A 16,831-nucleotide genomic window follows, 5' to 3' on the forward strand; every position below is an offset into this window, starting at 1 on the left:
CAATCTATTTTAGGTACTACCGACTTCTACTGCTTCAATCTTCCAATCTTTCTAGGCTGAAACCCTTAGGACTCCAGTTCTTCTAACCAGTCAACCCCCATCTTTCACTCCCTGGCTTTCAGATATCTGAAAAAGTACACTTCTTTCTATTGACTATCAATATTTATCATTTATCTTCTACCAGAAACCACTTTAATCTTATGGCCACATTCTTCATCACTCAAGCAGGAGGTAACTTCTTTAATTAACTTATAAATTCAGATATTTATTTATGCTTCCTGAAAGAAGAAAAAAGGAAGGGAAAGATCCTATTTTTCATTTGCCTATTCCTCTCTCCAGTAGATCTGCTAACTCAAGTGGGTTCTGTGGCTTATCCCTCACTTCTGGATTTGCCATTTGTGTTCTCTCTTCTTGAGCTAGCTCTCTTCTCTGTTCTCTATACTCCATACCTCTACTCTTTGCTTTCAATGAGAAACATTCAATGGAATTTTAAATTGATGAACATGAAAAAGAGACTAAGGGTCTTTTAAAAAAGTAAACTTTATTTTCATATACAAGGTAGAATGGAAAACCTAAGGATAAGTTTTAACTTATTCTACTCAGATTTCTTTTGGCATCACAATGCTACATGTCTCCTTACCATTGCCAGAAGTACACTTATATGAACATTATTTACTTTACAGCATCTCATGCTATGAATCAATATCACTCAAAAAAATTTCCAGAGTATGTAAATTTATTTGGAAATTCCACTGTATTACAGCCATTAAGAAAATACCTTATATTCAGAATAAATTTAAAATAATATTCAATGAGTCTGTTGACAGCATTTGTATAAGAGAATACCCCTGACTTCACTATTTATCATCAACGGCAGTAGTCCAATTTCATGAGTCTACTATATCACTGAAATTTCAAGGTTAGACCTTTCTTATCAGAGATATCATTGTCTCTCTTACAAAACAGCTCCGTGCTTTGAGAAGATGGTTGACTGAATTTGTTTTTTTTTTTTAATTATACAAGTAAAAGATCTTTTATAAAAGATCCAAATAATGCAGAACTATTTAGAATAAATGATAAAACACCTTATTTACCTTCACATAAGCCAAAGTGAACACTACCAATAGTCTGGTCTTTCCTTCCTTCTTTCCTTCCTTATTCTTTGCTTTCACTCACACACACACACACACACACACACACACACTTTTAAAACATAAATGGCACTCTCTTGCACATACAGTTGTATGAAAGCAATTGTTTAGTTAACTATAATTTCTCTGATTTGCTTAAAAAATAACAGATCTTTAAATTTGTTACCAGTTATTGTACTCAAACTGTGGGACCAACTAAAACTACTCAAATTCATCAAAAGATAGCCTTATTGTTAGCACAATATATGTAAAAATAATTTATTTTAAATTATGTTTTCTTGGGGAGCAGGAGTGTTTCTTTTTGTTAAAACTGAATCCAAAAACTGTAATTAGGTCATTAATTTGTCATAGTTCAGACAGATGGCAGTGTGTAATTCATATTTTGAGTAAAAAACAGCAGACTTACAGAAAAATATCTCATATTTCTTTTTCTAGTTCTCAATTATGTTCAAACAAAATCTATTACCACTTTCAAATATTTTGCAACATTCAGCAATATAATAGAATTTGTTTTATATTTCAAAATACTATATTAGAATCAGTGTTTTTAAAGTACTTATAATTTTAAAACAGTGTCTAAAAATGATTAAGTACTACTCACCTATTTTCAATACCTAAAAATTCTTAAACAGCCCAATTTCCAAGCTCTAAGTGATATATGAATAATCTAAGCAATCATTTCTAGTAAAAATAAATGAACCTACTTCAATCAGGAGTTAAATGTAAATCCTCAGCTCGAAAAGATATACAAATGCTACTTTTCTATCAAGAAGGTAACAAATGTAATGAAAATAATGCAATCTACCTCAGACCATCTGGATAATAAAGTTACTGACATAAATCTGATTAAAAGGCTTGAAAGACATGTCTTACAAAAGAAATATATTTCCATATGTAAATACTACTTGCTAAAATGTTTGTTTTGAACAACAAATACAAAACAACAAGGTTCTTCATGAAAATGACATAACAGGAAATGTTTTATATAGTTGCAGAAGGAATAATTCCTCTTTAGAACTCAGCCAGAAATTCTTAGTTAATTCAACAGAAACAGAGCAATGTAGCTTCCCAGCACTTCAAAATATGGCCAAGCCCTGCATACTGATGTCTTAGTAAGTAGTAGGTAAAGTTGACACCGTCAGGTGTAAGGAGAGCTACAGCTTCCATGATAATAAGAGAGCAATGACAAAAATGTCAAAGGTGTAGACACCAGAATGTTAATTTATTAGAACGTGACTTTACACTGATTAATTATATGCTCCTCAAAATATCTGGAGAGCATAAGAAAAGTTAATTGAAGCATTCCATTTTGTACATGCAGTTTTAAATAAGTGATAGAAAAACTGATTTTAAAATTATATGCGGTGTGAAATCTGTAAACACTAAATGTGTCATATAAAGATATTAGTAATGAAGACAATGTTGATGACTATAACATATTCACTGAAACATTTACACTAACTTGAATTCCACTGACTATGTTAGTATGGAATCAGAAAACTGAAGAGACGTTTAGAATCTTGAAGATCATCTGTTTGGGGCTGATCTGAAGATTACAAAATCCTTTTGAGACTGAGACATGGTTGAAATAAATACATACCCTAACAAAGAAAATCACAAGTAAAATGGGATTTCAGAATTATTTCAACATCTAAGAAATCAACTTTCCAAATTTCCTCAAATAGATCAGAAACACATTATTTAAATACACATATGCAATATGTGAATCACAAGCAGTTCCTTAATTCAATAAATAATTACTGGGCTCCTACAATGACCCAGTATGATACTGTATACTGGGAATGAAGAAATATTCTGTAACATCTTACGGAAAAACCCGAACTTTTTGGCCAACCCAATAGATAAGGCATAGCCATTTTCTTCAAAGATTCACATCGGGAAAATCTCTAATTAATTTCTTTATAATCAACATGTGGCCCCAAAATAAAGCTGTGTGCTTTGAAAAAATATTCTTAAATTCACACTCAGTAATTAAGATAGCCTTCCCTATTAACTAACCTAAAATACTATACTTTTCTATAAAATCTCATTTGCTGTGGCCGGACTACTTCAGAGATTTCATGAAACTAGTGTGATGTTTATTCCTCCTGACCTATTAATTAGAAGCTCTCCTAGATCCCCAGCTAACGTAAGGTGCCTTTCTCAGGTGGCAGTGCTATTTTCCATCTTCATCTAAAATAGATACTAAGACCTCTTAAACTGCTGGCCACATCACCCATCAACATTTCTGTGAATGGAAGTTTGAATTTATGGTAATAGTAGTTGGGGTATCCTTTATAGGTATTATAAGATAGCTTTCATAGAGTTAGGCTATAAAATCAACATTTAACAAATCTAAGCAGAAATGTAAAATTACATTAAAGAAAATGAATGGATCCTAGGCTGACAAGAATTGGTTATAACCTGATTACATGTATAAGTTAAAAACTGAATCTGCGGGATTTAGCCAAGGAAGCCAAGAAAAAAAAAATGACTCTCAGAAGTATTTTGGCTGAGGCTATATCTAGGGAATCTAAATCCATGTCCATTCAGGGAAGAAGGAATTGGACAAAAGACTTCGACCATACTGATGCAAATGGCACTGCTATTGCTATTGTGATGCTGAACATATTAGGGTCTCTTAGTCTGATGCCATTAAACATTTGAATTATGTAACTAACTCCCTTTGTTTGGATTCCTTGCTAACCAAATGACCTTTGTTGCTTTACCCATATAGGTCAGTACACACACAAAAAAAGATCTGGTCAAGCCAACTGAGGTGATCCAGATCCTATGTTAGTTGGTTCAGGTTGTGTTTGTTTGTTTTATTTTTAATGAAAGTACAGACATAAATTGGTATTCCAATTTTAAACATCAATTTTGTAAACTTGTTTAATGCGAGTCAACCTTGAGATACGGGACGACTCTATGCGTGCTGCCAATCAAGTTTCGGAACTTACAAGGCTGAGAACAAAATCCTACATTATAAAAAATTTCTTGGGGAAATGTTCTCCTGCGGGAACCTATTTTAGAAGCTGGCTGTATTTTTGTCTCTGTTTCATTGTGTGTCTTCAAATTTATACACTTTTGAAGAATTCTCAGAGGTAAAAGGTGAGAAGCAGTTCATTTCACTACAATGGATATAAACTATGGTGAGCACAACACACTTATTTGCTTCTAAATGCAATGGGATTATTAATATCTCAAATAAAATATGAATTCACTTGGACCTTGAAAGATAACATCTATTCCAAAAAAAATCCCTAACACATTTTTTGTGCCCCAGCATCAGCAGTGCATCACACGAAGAAAATGCTTAATAAATGTTTGCTGGATCAGTGATTAAAAGATAAAAATATCTCCACAGCAAGTTCTGAATCTCCACATACAGGAAATCTCAGATGAAGTTATTTTCATCATTAACATTCATTTGAAATTTCATGGTGTCGTGGGTAATCAGGGCTTAATTTCTAAGACAGAGTTCTATAATATATGTTTTGAGGAAACAGATTAAGATGTTTTCTATACCACACTTTTCGCCTTACATTATTTTATCCCAAGGGGCACAATATTATAAACTTTAAAAAAAATTATGTACCAAATAATTTCCAAATGATATATATCATGTTGTATATTTATCTCAAAGTTTTCAAAAAGGCTCTGCATAAAATCATTAAATTCTTTGGCTATTAATGTAGAACTGGCTAGTACTTAGTTAACAAATGATTCCTCATATGTTTTAAGCTATGTATTTATAGATGAGAAATAGGTTACAGAATAAAGACAAATCATTACAGTAGAGGCCTTGGAGTGTATGGCATATGATTTTTTAAAAATATGTAACCATCAAAATTATGATATTAAATAGACACAAAATTTTAAGGAGAGGGCTAGCATGTTTTGTTTAAAAATCAGTGAGTCAATCACATCAACTAATCCAACTTCTGAGACTAGCATAAAAGGACTCCATTAAGCAAAAAGAGCTCATTAAAACCTGTGATCGTACATTTCCATATAGAATTTTGATTCAATGGGGGCAGTTGGGGAAATATGGTCACTGATCAAATGCTGAGAATTACTTAGGGAAGAATTTTTTAAAGAAATACTAGACTATTGTTAAAGTAATACAGGAGGGAAAGTAACAAAACCACAAGCTACATATTAGATTTCACTAATTAGGAAAATTCACACTTAGTCTAAACTATCCTCCTGCCTGATTGCTAGCCTCTCCCAAATTCCACAGGTGCTTCAAACTCTCTGTATACAGAATTAAACTAAACTAAATCTTTTCCTGGAAACCTGCTCCAGTATTTCCTATCTTCCCTGATGGAACCTATTGCCTCTATCCAATAATCTAGATATCATCATCATGAACTCTCTCCTCTCCTTAACCCTACTATCCAAGTCCTGTCCACTTTAAGCTACTATATCCCAAATCCTTCTCTTCCTTATTATCTTCACTACCACTAGCTCTCATGACTTTTCACTCTGTCATTGCAACAGCCTGTTAAAGAACCCCCTGCCCCTAGAGTGTTCCCCAGCCACAATCATTTTACTCCTATTGTAGCTGGTATGATCCATGTCAATAAAAAAACTGAAGTAATCTTCTTTGTTAAAACCCTGTGCTCCCTTGAAAATGAAATCCAAGTTTCCTCTTATAAAAGATATTCCATTATCTTGCCCTGGTTAATTCTCCAGAGTCATCTCTGGCTTCAAATTCCAAGACTCCAACTTTGCACTCCAGAAATACCAATCTGTTTGTATTTCCCAGAACATATCATATTATTTCTCAGCTCCCACTGTGGGTTTGTTTGGTGAACAAGCCTTCTGCTTCTCTCCTAAATCCTATTCATTTAATAAGTCTCAGCTTAAGCAGCATCTCCCTCCAGGAAGTCTTCTCAAACTAGTACCACCCCTCACTCCCCATAATAATAAGAACACTGAGCTTATCATAGTATAATGCCCTGTTCAGATGTCTCTTTCAAACCAGAGCTACAGGAGGACAAAAATAGTGTACTGTTCACCTTTGGATTCACCTTACTGTGCCTGACACATAAAAGATAGCCTACAAATATTTGTTGAATTAATCAACTAGAACAATATAGCAACATGTCAAATGCTTGTAAGTGATAATTTTAAGTTTACTTCAAATTTAAAACACCTAAACTATTACCCCCAAAATGCACAATTAGCAACAATCAGGCGTACAACTTGATTAGGTATCATCAAATGAGAATTGATGGTACTACCAGAAGCAACAAATACGGTGAAATTTTAGATACGGATTTTCAAAGAAAGAATTGATTCTAGATATGGCTAGGTTACTCTACTAAGAGGACTTTTCCCATTCTTAAAGACTGGTGTCTTTAGAGCACCAATGATAAGCAATGATTTTCTTCACATGTAACCAAAAATATAAAACTTATCTCAGGAACACTGAAACCCAATAAAAAGAATCTCTGGCACATAGACAAACTCTACTTCTTCCTTAACCAAAATCTTCACAGATGCTTTAAATAATAGAGGGGTTTTTCTTTCATTTTTACCCTAAATTATTAGAAATGCCTATCTCCATTCCATGGACCTATGTAGTAAAATGGAAAGAGCAAAAGATCTGAATTTCAAACAGATATTGATTTGAAAAAAGAAAAAAACTTTCTTATGAATCATGGTTTGGTGCAAAAGAAACCTGTCTACTCTGAGTGATAGCAGCAGTTATTATTTACTGGATCTTAGCATGTGTCAGGAACTGTGCTAAGTATTTTGCATAATATTGCCTCATTTAAACCTCACAACAGGGACTTCCCTGGTGGTCCAGTGGTTAAGACTCTGCACTTCCACTGCAGGGGGCACGGGTTCGATCCCTGGTCTGGGAACTAACATCCCACGTGTCACGCAGCACAGCGAAAAAGAAGAAAAATAAAGATAAAAAAATAAACCTCGCAATAGCCCACTGACTTAGGTATTGCTTATCCCAATTCGACAGATAGGAAAACTGGAGCTCAGAGATGTGAAGTAACATGACTAAGGTCACACAGCAAGCTAGTGGCAAAGCAAGAATTCTAACACAGGCCTGTATAACTCCAAAGCCCATATTTTTAACCACCTGCAATCTACTGCTTCTGAGCCTCAGTTTTCTGTATTATAAACAGAGTAACCTCACAGAGCTGTTGTGGAGACTAAGTGAAATAATATGGATCACTTAGTATAGTGCTGGGCATCCTATATATATTCAATAAATTATGCCCCCCTTCTTTCTCTCACTCCAGTTGTGATTACACATCTATAGTAAGGGAAAATAGTTCCTAAATACTCTTTACCTATTTCAGCAGAGATATCCTGAGTCTTGATTAATTCACAAAAGGAAAATACTAACAGGTCAATAAATATATATTATATAAACAGATATAAAGGAAAAAAGCAAAGAAAAACAACATAGTCTACCTCATCTTAGGACTGTGACCCTGCTATTGATCTTTCAGAACATCATAAAATCAAAATGTATCGATATTCAAAGTTAGGAGAGAAGAGGATGGGACCCAGGGATCTCAATTCCTTACGGCTTGAAGGAAGACTCCCAAAAGAACCTAACCAAGCACATTACATTGTTTTTAATGTATTTCCAGTGGGGAAGACAAATTTGGACAAAGATAGAGGCCATATAAACAACACTTCTACAGTAAGCTGTTTTGTTTCTCCAAGACAGACATTTATTCTTACTTCAAAGCAGACTTAAAAGATGGGGGGGTGGGGGGGTGGGAGCAGAATAAGCAGCAAAGAAAAAAATACAGAAATTTTGCTGTTAATTCCCTGCTCATACATACTTCCTTTAGTTCCTATTTTTTTTTCCTTTTGGTACATGGCCATGACACTTACCTCTGATAGGTGTAAAGAAATCAAGTCAAACTTATTTTTTTAATTTCCTAACAAGTAAAAACTAAATGTAAGGTATGTTGGGTATATATACAAAACTAAGTACTACCACTGAAAACAGAGCGAGCTTTTACATCAAGTCCATCTGGTGTTATATTAGGGTGTGTCCTATGGAAATCCAGCCAAGGGTGACTGCCAAACTAAGCTACAGAAGACAACTCAGAAAGCTGGTGAGTCCCAAAACATAAGCTATATTTTTAAAAGTGCATTAGAGCATCTGCTTAACAAGATTATCTGTTATCATTCCACCCTCATAATAACCCTATTCTACTTCTGTAATACTGTTTTTGTCACTAAAACATGGGTCAGTACTGGACATGGTGGGCACCCTGAGATAATGACATTTTCAAGAGTTATCAATAAAGTGATCTAACTAACCCACAAGGTAATATCAGTTTTATATCCCAATCCTGACAACTTTATCCTTCTGCTAAGGGACCTAAGAGGCCAACTGGTTTCTTCAAGCCTCCATTTCCTCACAAGAAAAATAGAAATCATACTATACTTATGCTTCACTAGGTTCTAAAAATGGAAACCAGCTAAGAAAAAAAATGAATGTGAAGCACTCTAAAAAGAATAAACTAGATTCCCTGACCTGATTATTGGTCAGAGTCTTGTAAAACTAGAATTACTACTTCTTCCAATTCCATACATGCCACCTGGCCATCAAACTGACTGATAAATGGTATTGACTGCAAAGTTGATCCATGTAAAGGAAGTAATAGAAACAAAATTTATGTCACAATGTATTTTCACACCATTAGCTCTCTCCAAAGAAAATTTACTTATTAGCATTATAAAAGTAAATGATGATGAGAAAAATAAAATTAATGACAATTTTTTGAACCTTAAAAATCTTTCAAAATACTCAGCAGCAGGTATAGCACAGTTTGAAACCGATACTGAAGCAACTATACAAGAATTGGAAATGAGCTAACCCAGAAACATAAGGAATCACAAAGTAAGTCTCATCTGATGGGCCGAAATACAATATGGATTATTTTTGTATTGTTCTGTCTGCGTTGTCTGTCTCAGATTCTTAACTTCCAGATTCTATTTTTAAAATCACTTAACACTGTGTATTTCCAGTAGCCATCAAGGCATATACTGTCATCCCTGACACCAAAGATTGTCAGCAGACTCAATATGTCCACTAATGATCTTGGGCAACAATGCCCATCTTCTTATCAAAGAGATCCTTATTCTAGAAGAAAAAGTCTAAGTTTCTCTAAGGAAATCCACTCGAAAATACAGGATGTAGTCATTACAAAATGTTAAGTTCACTAATACCTCTTACTTCTTTTTATCTTACATGCTGAATTTTAAAACCAAAGACTGTCAGGCACTGTAACATTTTTAGTTCTCTCCCAAGTCACCGATGCTCTCTTCTAGCACTGTCAAATAATGATAGCTGCTGTCATTATTTTTTATACAATAGCTGGCAGCAAGTTGTACAGATACCCTTCATCTTAGAATAGTCATAGAATAACCTAAACAAATGACTATGACCTGAGAATAAAACTGACCACTTTCCTAAAGCCAAAATAAGTGGGCTATCACATGGTAGTGTTACTTTACTGCTAGAATGTCAGTTATTTCATAAAATCAAAGGCTTTATTCCTTTTATTTTTTTTCTAAACTGTTTTAAAATAACTTTTTACCTCTTACACACATACTCTTGTCCTCCTTGCTGCTATGGAACCTATCTTATTCTATCATAAAGGTTTTCACATTTACTTTCAGCTCTAATACTTTCAACCAAAACTGCAATTCTGTTTTTGGAAGTCACAGCCCTTTAGAAAGATTATTTGAAGATATTAAAAAAATGCAGAAAATAAATAAGTTCTTTTTATATAATAAAGTCAGCAATGCATATAAACGGATTTAGGAAAACCAGTAATCTCAGACACAAGTGATTTGACAAGTCACACACACACAAAAAATTATTCCAAGTCATAGAAAAACATCTGAGTGACCGATTGTAGGTCTCTTATTCTAATTAACAGACAGGAGTCCCTCTCTAGCACTATTTGCTTTGGCAATCTAAAATGCTGATATTCTCCTAGATCTAACAGAGAGGAAAAATGGGTATCTTCTCCATCTAACACCTAAGTGGGTAACCTAGATACTGTAAATAGAGGCTACGTAAAGGATGCAACAGACAGCTCTGAAGTGAGAGCCAAAATATTTAACCTGCAACTCTTTGGAAAAGAACATGACAACACATGCAGCTTAGCTAAAAACTATACTAACATGGAATTGCCACAGGCTAGTAAGTTAAACAAAAAGAAACAAGAACAAAACCTCTTTACCAAACATAATTTTACTGCTGTTGGGTGAGAAAAACTCAAATATCAAAAGCACAGTTCTTATTTGTCCAAACTGATCAAGCCCATACTCTGCAATGTTTATTTAAAATAAATGAGTGAACTGCCTTTTAGAAAGGACTACTTGCAAAACCAAAATCAAATTCACAAATAAAGGAGCTAATTAAACAATTAACAAGTATTTTCCAGCTGATATTCTAGCAGTAGCTGGGGGATGACAGTCAAAGTCTGATTACCCACTATTACGTACCCCTTATAGTCAATGTCTCTAAAGACAATACCTAAATATTAAACTAACAGAAATTGCATATCAATCTATCTTTACTCTTTAGGAAATTAAATGAAAATTATCTGAAAAATAAAAAATCTATCCTGCCAAGGACCTAGTAACATTAAATGTTAAAATGTAAAAATTGTACTCCCTACATTGCAATAGTAGTATAACTTTTATCAAATCAATAGCCAACTAGCAGAAAAAATAAATTAATGCTACAAGATCCATTACAAGAGATTAGCACTATAATTTAATATACATTGCATCACTAACTATTAATTTTCTTCCTACATGATAAAGGAATTTCAATGACTGCTTCTAGAATGAAATCTTCCTAGGAAGTGCTTCCCATTAATAAAAATAAAGAAAACTTTTAAATAAGTAAAGTAAGTTCGCATAGTTCAGTCAAACTTTCTAGTCAGTAACTAGAACCACTTACAGTTAATGAATTGCAAAATGTATTCAATAGTATTCTATATACTCTTGCTTATAATTCAAAAGTCTTAACTACTTATGAAGCTAGTAGCTTTACAATAACATCAAGTTTTGAAACTGTAAGAGGGAAGTGGAAAGAAAATTTGTTCTCTCAGGATAATCAGAATTAACATATTAAGAATATGCTCATAATTCACTTGATGATTCAGTTCTCTTTAGTTATTAAATCTTCATTTAAAAAAGAAAGAAAATGCTTTTCCTTCACGTGTCACCCAAATAGAAAGCTTTTAAATTAAATTATATTTACATGTAAATCAGATGGCCTTTCTGGATAAGAATATAACACATATCAAAAGTATAAACACACGATTTCAAATTAAGTTTAAGTAGGAGTAACAGAGCATTTGTACTTGATAACTTATGAAACATTATAATTAAGAGAAAATAAACCAAATTCTTAATAAAGTATTTTGTCTTGTCACTGACAGCATGTAAGTTGCTTTTCTATTACACAAAAACAGTGTTTACTATATCAATGAATGACCCTTTATCAAAACAGTAGCCAAAACTGTCTATTCCTGCAAGTTCAAAACATCCTTCCAAAATTTCTCAATTCTTCTCTGGACAGTCTAAAACAAAATGCTTTCACTTTGTCAGAGAAATAGATGTAAATGAGTTCCACAAATTTTCAATTACATTTCACTTCCAATGCTTTGGACACGAAACTTTCACATGTTTAAAAAAAAAAAAGCACTGCAATTGCACTAACACTGCAATTCTACCACTGATGGATTAGCTTTATGCCAAGGTAATAGAAAATAATTTTTTTCTTTTTTTTACTTCGAAGAGTCCTTTGGAAATAACGTGTTTCCATATTTTTTTTACCCAGCAACAAAAGCAAATCTAGTCATAAACCTGGCAAGACAAAAGAATAACCAGCAAAGCCTAACATTTCTTACCTGATACAGGTAAGCACCAGCTCCCAAATGCCACCTTGGGGTAGTTCAGACTAGTAAGCAGGCTCATGTTTTACGATACCAAAATGAACAGGAATAAATCTGTGCTGTTCTTTCTTTAACAAAATCTATAGCAGCAGCTACACCACAATGTGCGAGGACCCTACAGACCTAACAACTTCAAGTCTATCGCTAGAGAAATAGGGGAAAAAAAATCATAAAATGAAGACTTACTGCTTGTCATGTGACTTGGTGAGGCATGCTGTCCATTGGGTGTGCTTGAGGTGAGGTCAATTGCCATACTGGAGTGCTCCCTTTCAGGTGAAAGCTCATTGTCACCTGTTTTCACAAAATAAAATCTTTTGGTCTCTGTTCATTGTCATCTAAAATCTAATTACCAACTTTGTAATCATATATGCAGGGGTATGCATATATGATTTTAATGAAATACACTTTTCCCTTAAAAAGAAACTATAAGGAAATGTTATTTAGAAATACATAATAAATGAACGAAATGACGAAAAGCAACAATCAGCCCACAATAAAAAAATTACAAAATTTCATTATCACATTCATCTTAACTGTAAAATAATGGAGACTGGAGTAGTTGATTTCTAAAGTATCTTCTAGTTGAAAAAAATGTTTTCTTTTAACATCTAATTTAATCCTTAAGCACACAGTATTTTTAATGAGCATTTCCAAAATACTGGCTATCAGAGAGTTAGATGTTTGAAAGGAGAGTTTGCTAAAAAAAATGGTCAACTTGAGTGAGCTAATTCTCGTTCACATTATGTGTCTGAAAAATTAGGTTACAGAGTACTAAGTATTTAGTACATGCCATATTAGTAGACATATATGTAACCCAACCTATTCTAGACTTAAAGTAAATGAAAAAAAATAAAGTACTAAAGTGTTGATCTGCTAAGCTACTACTGATTTAAATTATATCCTTAATATAGCAGGTATATATCTATAGTTCCTTCTTCTTTCACTTCAGTGCTATTTTCTCAAACTCATTTACAAGGTGAAATTGTGAACAGATAGGAGGTAAGAGTTTACAGTTCTTGATAAAAACTTCCAATTCAGAAATTACAATACAGGTAACAAACATAATTTTATTAACAATAACAGATTAATGAAAATGAATACTTACACGTTATATAGCCATCAATAGCCTCTGTTTCCATAGTCAAAGTGCAGTGCTGCAATACAAAAGATTATACCCTTAACACAATGATTCCTTTCAGTATCTGCCATTAAATGCTTAACTTATTTGAAGCTCCAAGCAGTTAGCCCATGTTGCTGTTGCTGCAACCTGTGCCCAAGAAACATACTACAGTGTACTGTATGTGCTCATTTGCAAGTCACTGAACTCTTTCTGCAAATGATCTGATTCCTGCTGGAGATAGGATAGGAAAGATAAGTGTGCTGTGAGATGGGCTGCAGCAAGAAATGAATGACTCTTTTAATCAGAATTTACTCGGTTTAGAGAAAAAAATAGGAAGGGGGTACACCTCCAAAGTGCCAGCTTTAACTGGGATTGAAGTATTTTACCATTCACTACTTCCTACAATCAAGGACTTCCCCAGTATACAGATAGCTCTATTCACAATTGTTGCCAGTTGGTTCATCATGTTCTAATAGGGAGGGGGGGGGGAGGACAAACAAACAGAAGAAATACAAAACAAAACAAAAAAACTTCGTGCCCAAGTATGTCTCGAAGGTTTCTGCAGCAGTTACCCAACTGCCAGGCTTGTATTGACGTTTTAGCCAACCCCAAGTTCTGTGTAAGCACCTGTTCAATGTAACCTTAATTTCCTGCCAGACCATGGTTGGATACCATGCCGAGCCTACTTAATACACTCCAATTTTGAAAAATTCATACACTTTTTGAAGAGAGGAAGGGGATCACTTTTTCAAAGTGTGGGGAATTATTTTCGTGCACCAATGACACAAAACAAGAACTTAATTCTCAGAAACAAAAGTAAATTGTATGAGATGACACCCCCTAGCTTTGATTTCACATAACGAAAAGATCGATAAGCTAACTGTATTCTTTGAAGAAAAAAGTTTAAAGAATTGACATGTCCTGAGAAGATTTTTACTTATTTTTTTTTTCCTTTGGCCCTGGTCCTTTTTGCCTTTAGTTTCAAAACTCTCACTGCACCAGCAGCTAAATTATTCACAATGAGCCATTTCTGTATTGATCGCCAAGTATATTTAGCCCTGGCTCCTGGAATTTCTCCATTACTTACTGGAAAACAGCAGCTTCACTTCTTGTCTCCAAAACCACTTCCCTTCTCCCTCCCCTCCCCTTCTGCACCACCACCCTCCCTACCACCCCCCCAAAAAAACTTTTCTTTCTTCCTTTATGGAATAATCAGATCAAATTCCCAACTCAGTCACTACATAGCACTTAAATTTCAACCTGCTGTACTGTTATCAAATTCTTTCAAATTATGATTACATAAGGCTTTAAAGAAAGGCATCCGTAAAGTTTAAAGGGGAGCAATTTCTTCGGATATTTTACAAATGAGTTTATCTCTTTAAAAATGTACACATTTAACACACACATATTAAGAAAGAAACGTCAGGGAGAAGCGAAAGAAGTCTGCCCCATCAATGAAATGGTTATTAACCCTCAGAGAAGGAAAGAAAGAAAAGGAGAAAGAGAAACGAAATGTACATACAAAAGAAATTGTCCTTTGATTAAAAAAGATTCATCACCATTTCCAGCTCTGTCGGGAGATCTCAGCTTCTTCTAACCCCTCAAAGAGGAGGTGACAATGTCGGGCTGAAGATAAACGGAGAGAGAAAGAAAGAAGTTTTTTGTGTTTCCCCCTTCTCTTTCCCTCCCTTGCCCCTTCCAAGCCAAGCCCCCTGCAGAGTTCAAGGCAAGGAGGAAGGAAAAGCACTTTACAGGTGGGTCATTCCGAGCCCAAATCCAGCAAACAGATCGGCTGATAAACAAAACCAAGAAATGAGAGAGAAGGAACACCCCCCTTCTCCTTCTCCTCCTCCTCCTCCTTCTACCCCTCCCCCTCGTCCCTTTGGGATGGTCTAGTAGGAAAAGTCACTCAGGAATGGCACCACGTACTTTCAGGAAAGAGGAAAAAAAAGAGAGAGAGAGAGAGGTCAGTCAGTGCTACAGCAATGCGATTAACAAGAAGAGAAAAAACTTGATCCACCGGTTCCTTAAGAATCGGCCAAAAGCTAAGACAAGAAAACTGAAAGAAAAGGGGGGGGGGGGTGGAGGGGTGTTGAGAGGGGAGGGACAGTCAGGGAGAACCCAGCAAAGAACCTAGGCCAACTTCACAGGACTGCTTTTCGCCCTTGGCAAAAAAATGATAATAATAAATTAAATCTTAATTCCATCTCTTTTGCCCATACCAGAACCTGTCAAAGTGATTTAACGGCTGAATTTTTACATGTCATACCAGGTTGTTGTTGTTTAATTCCAACAGGATCTGGATATTACCTTCTATCTGGACAGCTGTAATTTATTCCAGGCTACCCAACCTTTCTTGGAATTCAAGTTAAAACAAAGCAAAACAAGTCCCAATCCATGACAGCTATAGAGATGAGAACTGATTAATCGATTAACATCCCAGAAACAGATTACAAGGAGGGGACGATAAATTAAGGCAGAAGACATCATCTTCAACCCGATTCCCTGAGCGTCCTTTACAGAAATCATTACCCTAATCATAACCACAATCCATCCCTCCCAGAGAAAAATATCTATAGTATTATTATTATTACTGGTTAATAGCAACAAGTCATTTGATCACATAACAGTGCAAAACGAGATACTATATAATTACACTTAACTTTGAAAACACTCCCCCCCTTTGCAAATCAGATACACATATTTATATATAACCTATGAATCAGAAGACAAAACAAGAGCTGTTCTTCACCACGCAAAAGGCAAGCGGAGATTTACCTCAGCAGTGCATGCAGTAAAATAATCCCATCACCCTTTTGTTTGTGTTTACTGTTAGTGTGTCCTCTCTCTTTCTTTCTTTCCTGTGCCTAACGTGTGTTTGTGCACTGCAGTTGGTGGTGGAAACTAAGGCAGTGGATCTGTAGCTAAGGGTAATCCTGTTTTTACTTCCTCCATCTTCAGCGAGGAGCAGGGTTAGCCCGGGACAGCTGGTCAAACCCCGAGAAACCGATCCGCCGGAGCCCGAGCACATCTCCCCCGCCGGCCGGGCTCGCGCAGACGGCCGCGGGCGGAGGGCGGGCTGGCGGCGGACGGCGGGCGGCGGGGCCCGGGGCGCGGGCGGGAGGACGTGCGTGCGCGCGCGCGCGCGTGTGCGGGCCCTGGGCTCCTGTGCGTGTGTGCGTGTGTGTATGTGTGTGCGCGCGGGCTGGCGAGGGCGCGTGTGCGCGTGTCTGCGCGCTGCGCCGCTCGGCGCGCTCGGCAATCGATTACAGGACAAGTGCTGCCCCGGCGGCTCCGCGACGCGCGCCCTCCCTCGGGCCCACCCGCGCCGCCCCTGACCCGGTGCCCCCAGACGGCGGACCCCGCCCCCAAGGGGGGGGAACCAGGTAACCCGCTTCCGAGAGTGCTCCGCCAGCCCCCATCCACTCCCCGCGAGTCGTAGTAAATCTCACGTTTTCTGCCGGCTCGGAAGGAAGAATTGCAACGGCGAGGGCAGGTTCATTTCGGCCTCGAGAAGTTTTCTTTCAAACTGGGATTTGTGGTGAGGCCGGACGAAGGAAGCGGGACCGCGATCCAGGCGCGCGACG

The 16,831-nt window shown here is 36.1% G+C and overlaps 1 protein-coding gene across 4 annotated transcripts in view; it reads right to left on the reverse strand.

Moving 5' to 3' along the window:
• IKZF2 (IKAROS family zinc finger 2) overlaps positions 1–16,189 on the reverse strand; it is a 167,705-nt gene extending 151,516 nt beyond the window's left edge. Inside the window, exons 1-4 of one of the 4 annotated variants that reach the window (XM_061204669.1) lie at positions 16,023–16,189; positions 14,804–14,870; positions 13,230–13,278; positions 12,311–12,415 (exon numbers count right to left, since the gene is read on the reverse strand). In XM_061204669.1, the coding sequence (XP_061060652.1) occupies positions 12,311–12,415; positions 13,230–13,278; positions 14,804–14,806 (157 nt within the window). In that variant the 5' untranslated portion in view covers positions 14,807–14,870; positions 16,023–16,189. Of the gene's footprint in view, positions 1–12,310; positions 12,416–13,229; positions 13,279–14,766; positions 14,922–16,022 lie in introns of those variants that run through there. The other 3 variants (XM_061204679.1, XM_061204697.1, XM_061204689.1) reach the window with 3 other exon arrangements.
• Positions 16,190–16,831: the final 642 nt, after the last annotated feature.

Source organism: Eubalaena glacialis, chromosome 1, assembly GCF_028564815.1.
Source record: "Eubalaena glacialis isolate mEubGla1 chromosome 1, mEubGla1.1.hap2.+ XY, whole genome shotgun sequence".
NCBI lineage: Eukaryota > Metazoa > Chordata > Mammalia > Artiodactyla > Balaenidae > Eubalaena > Eubalaena glacialis.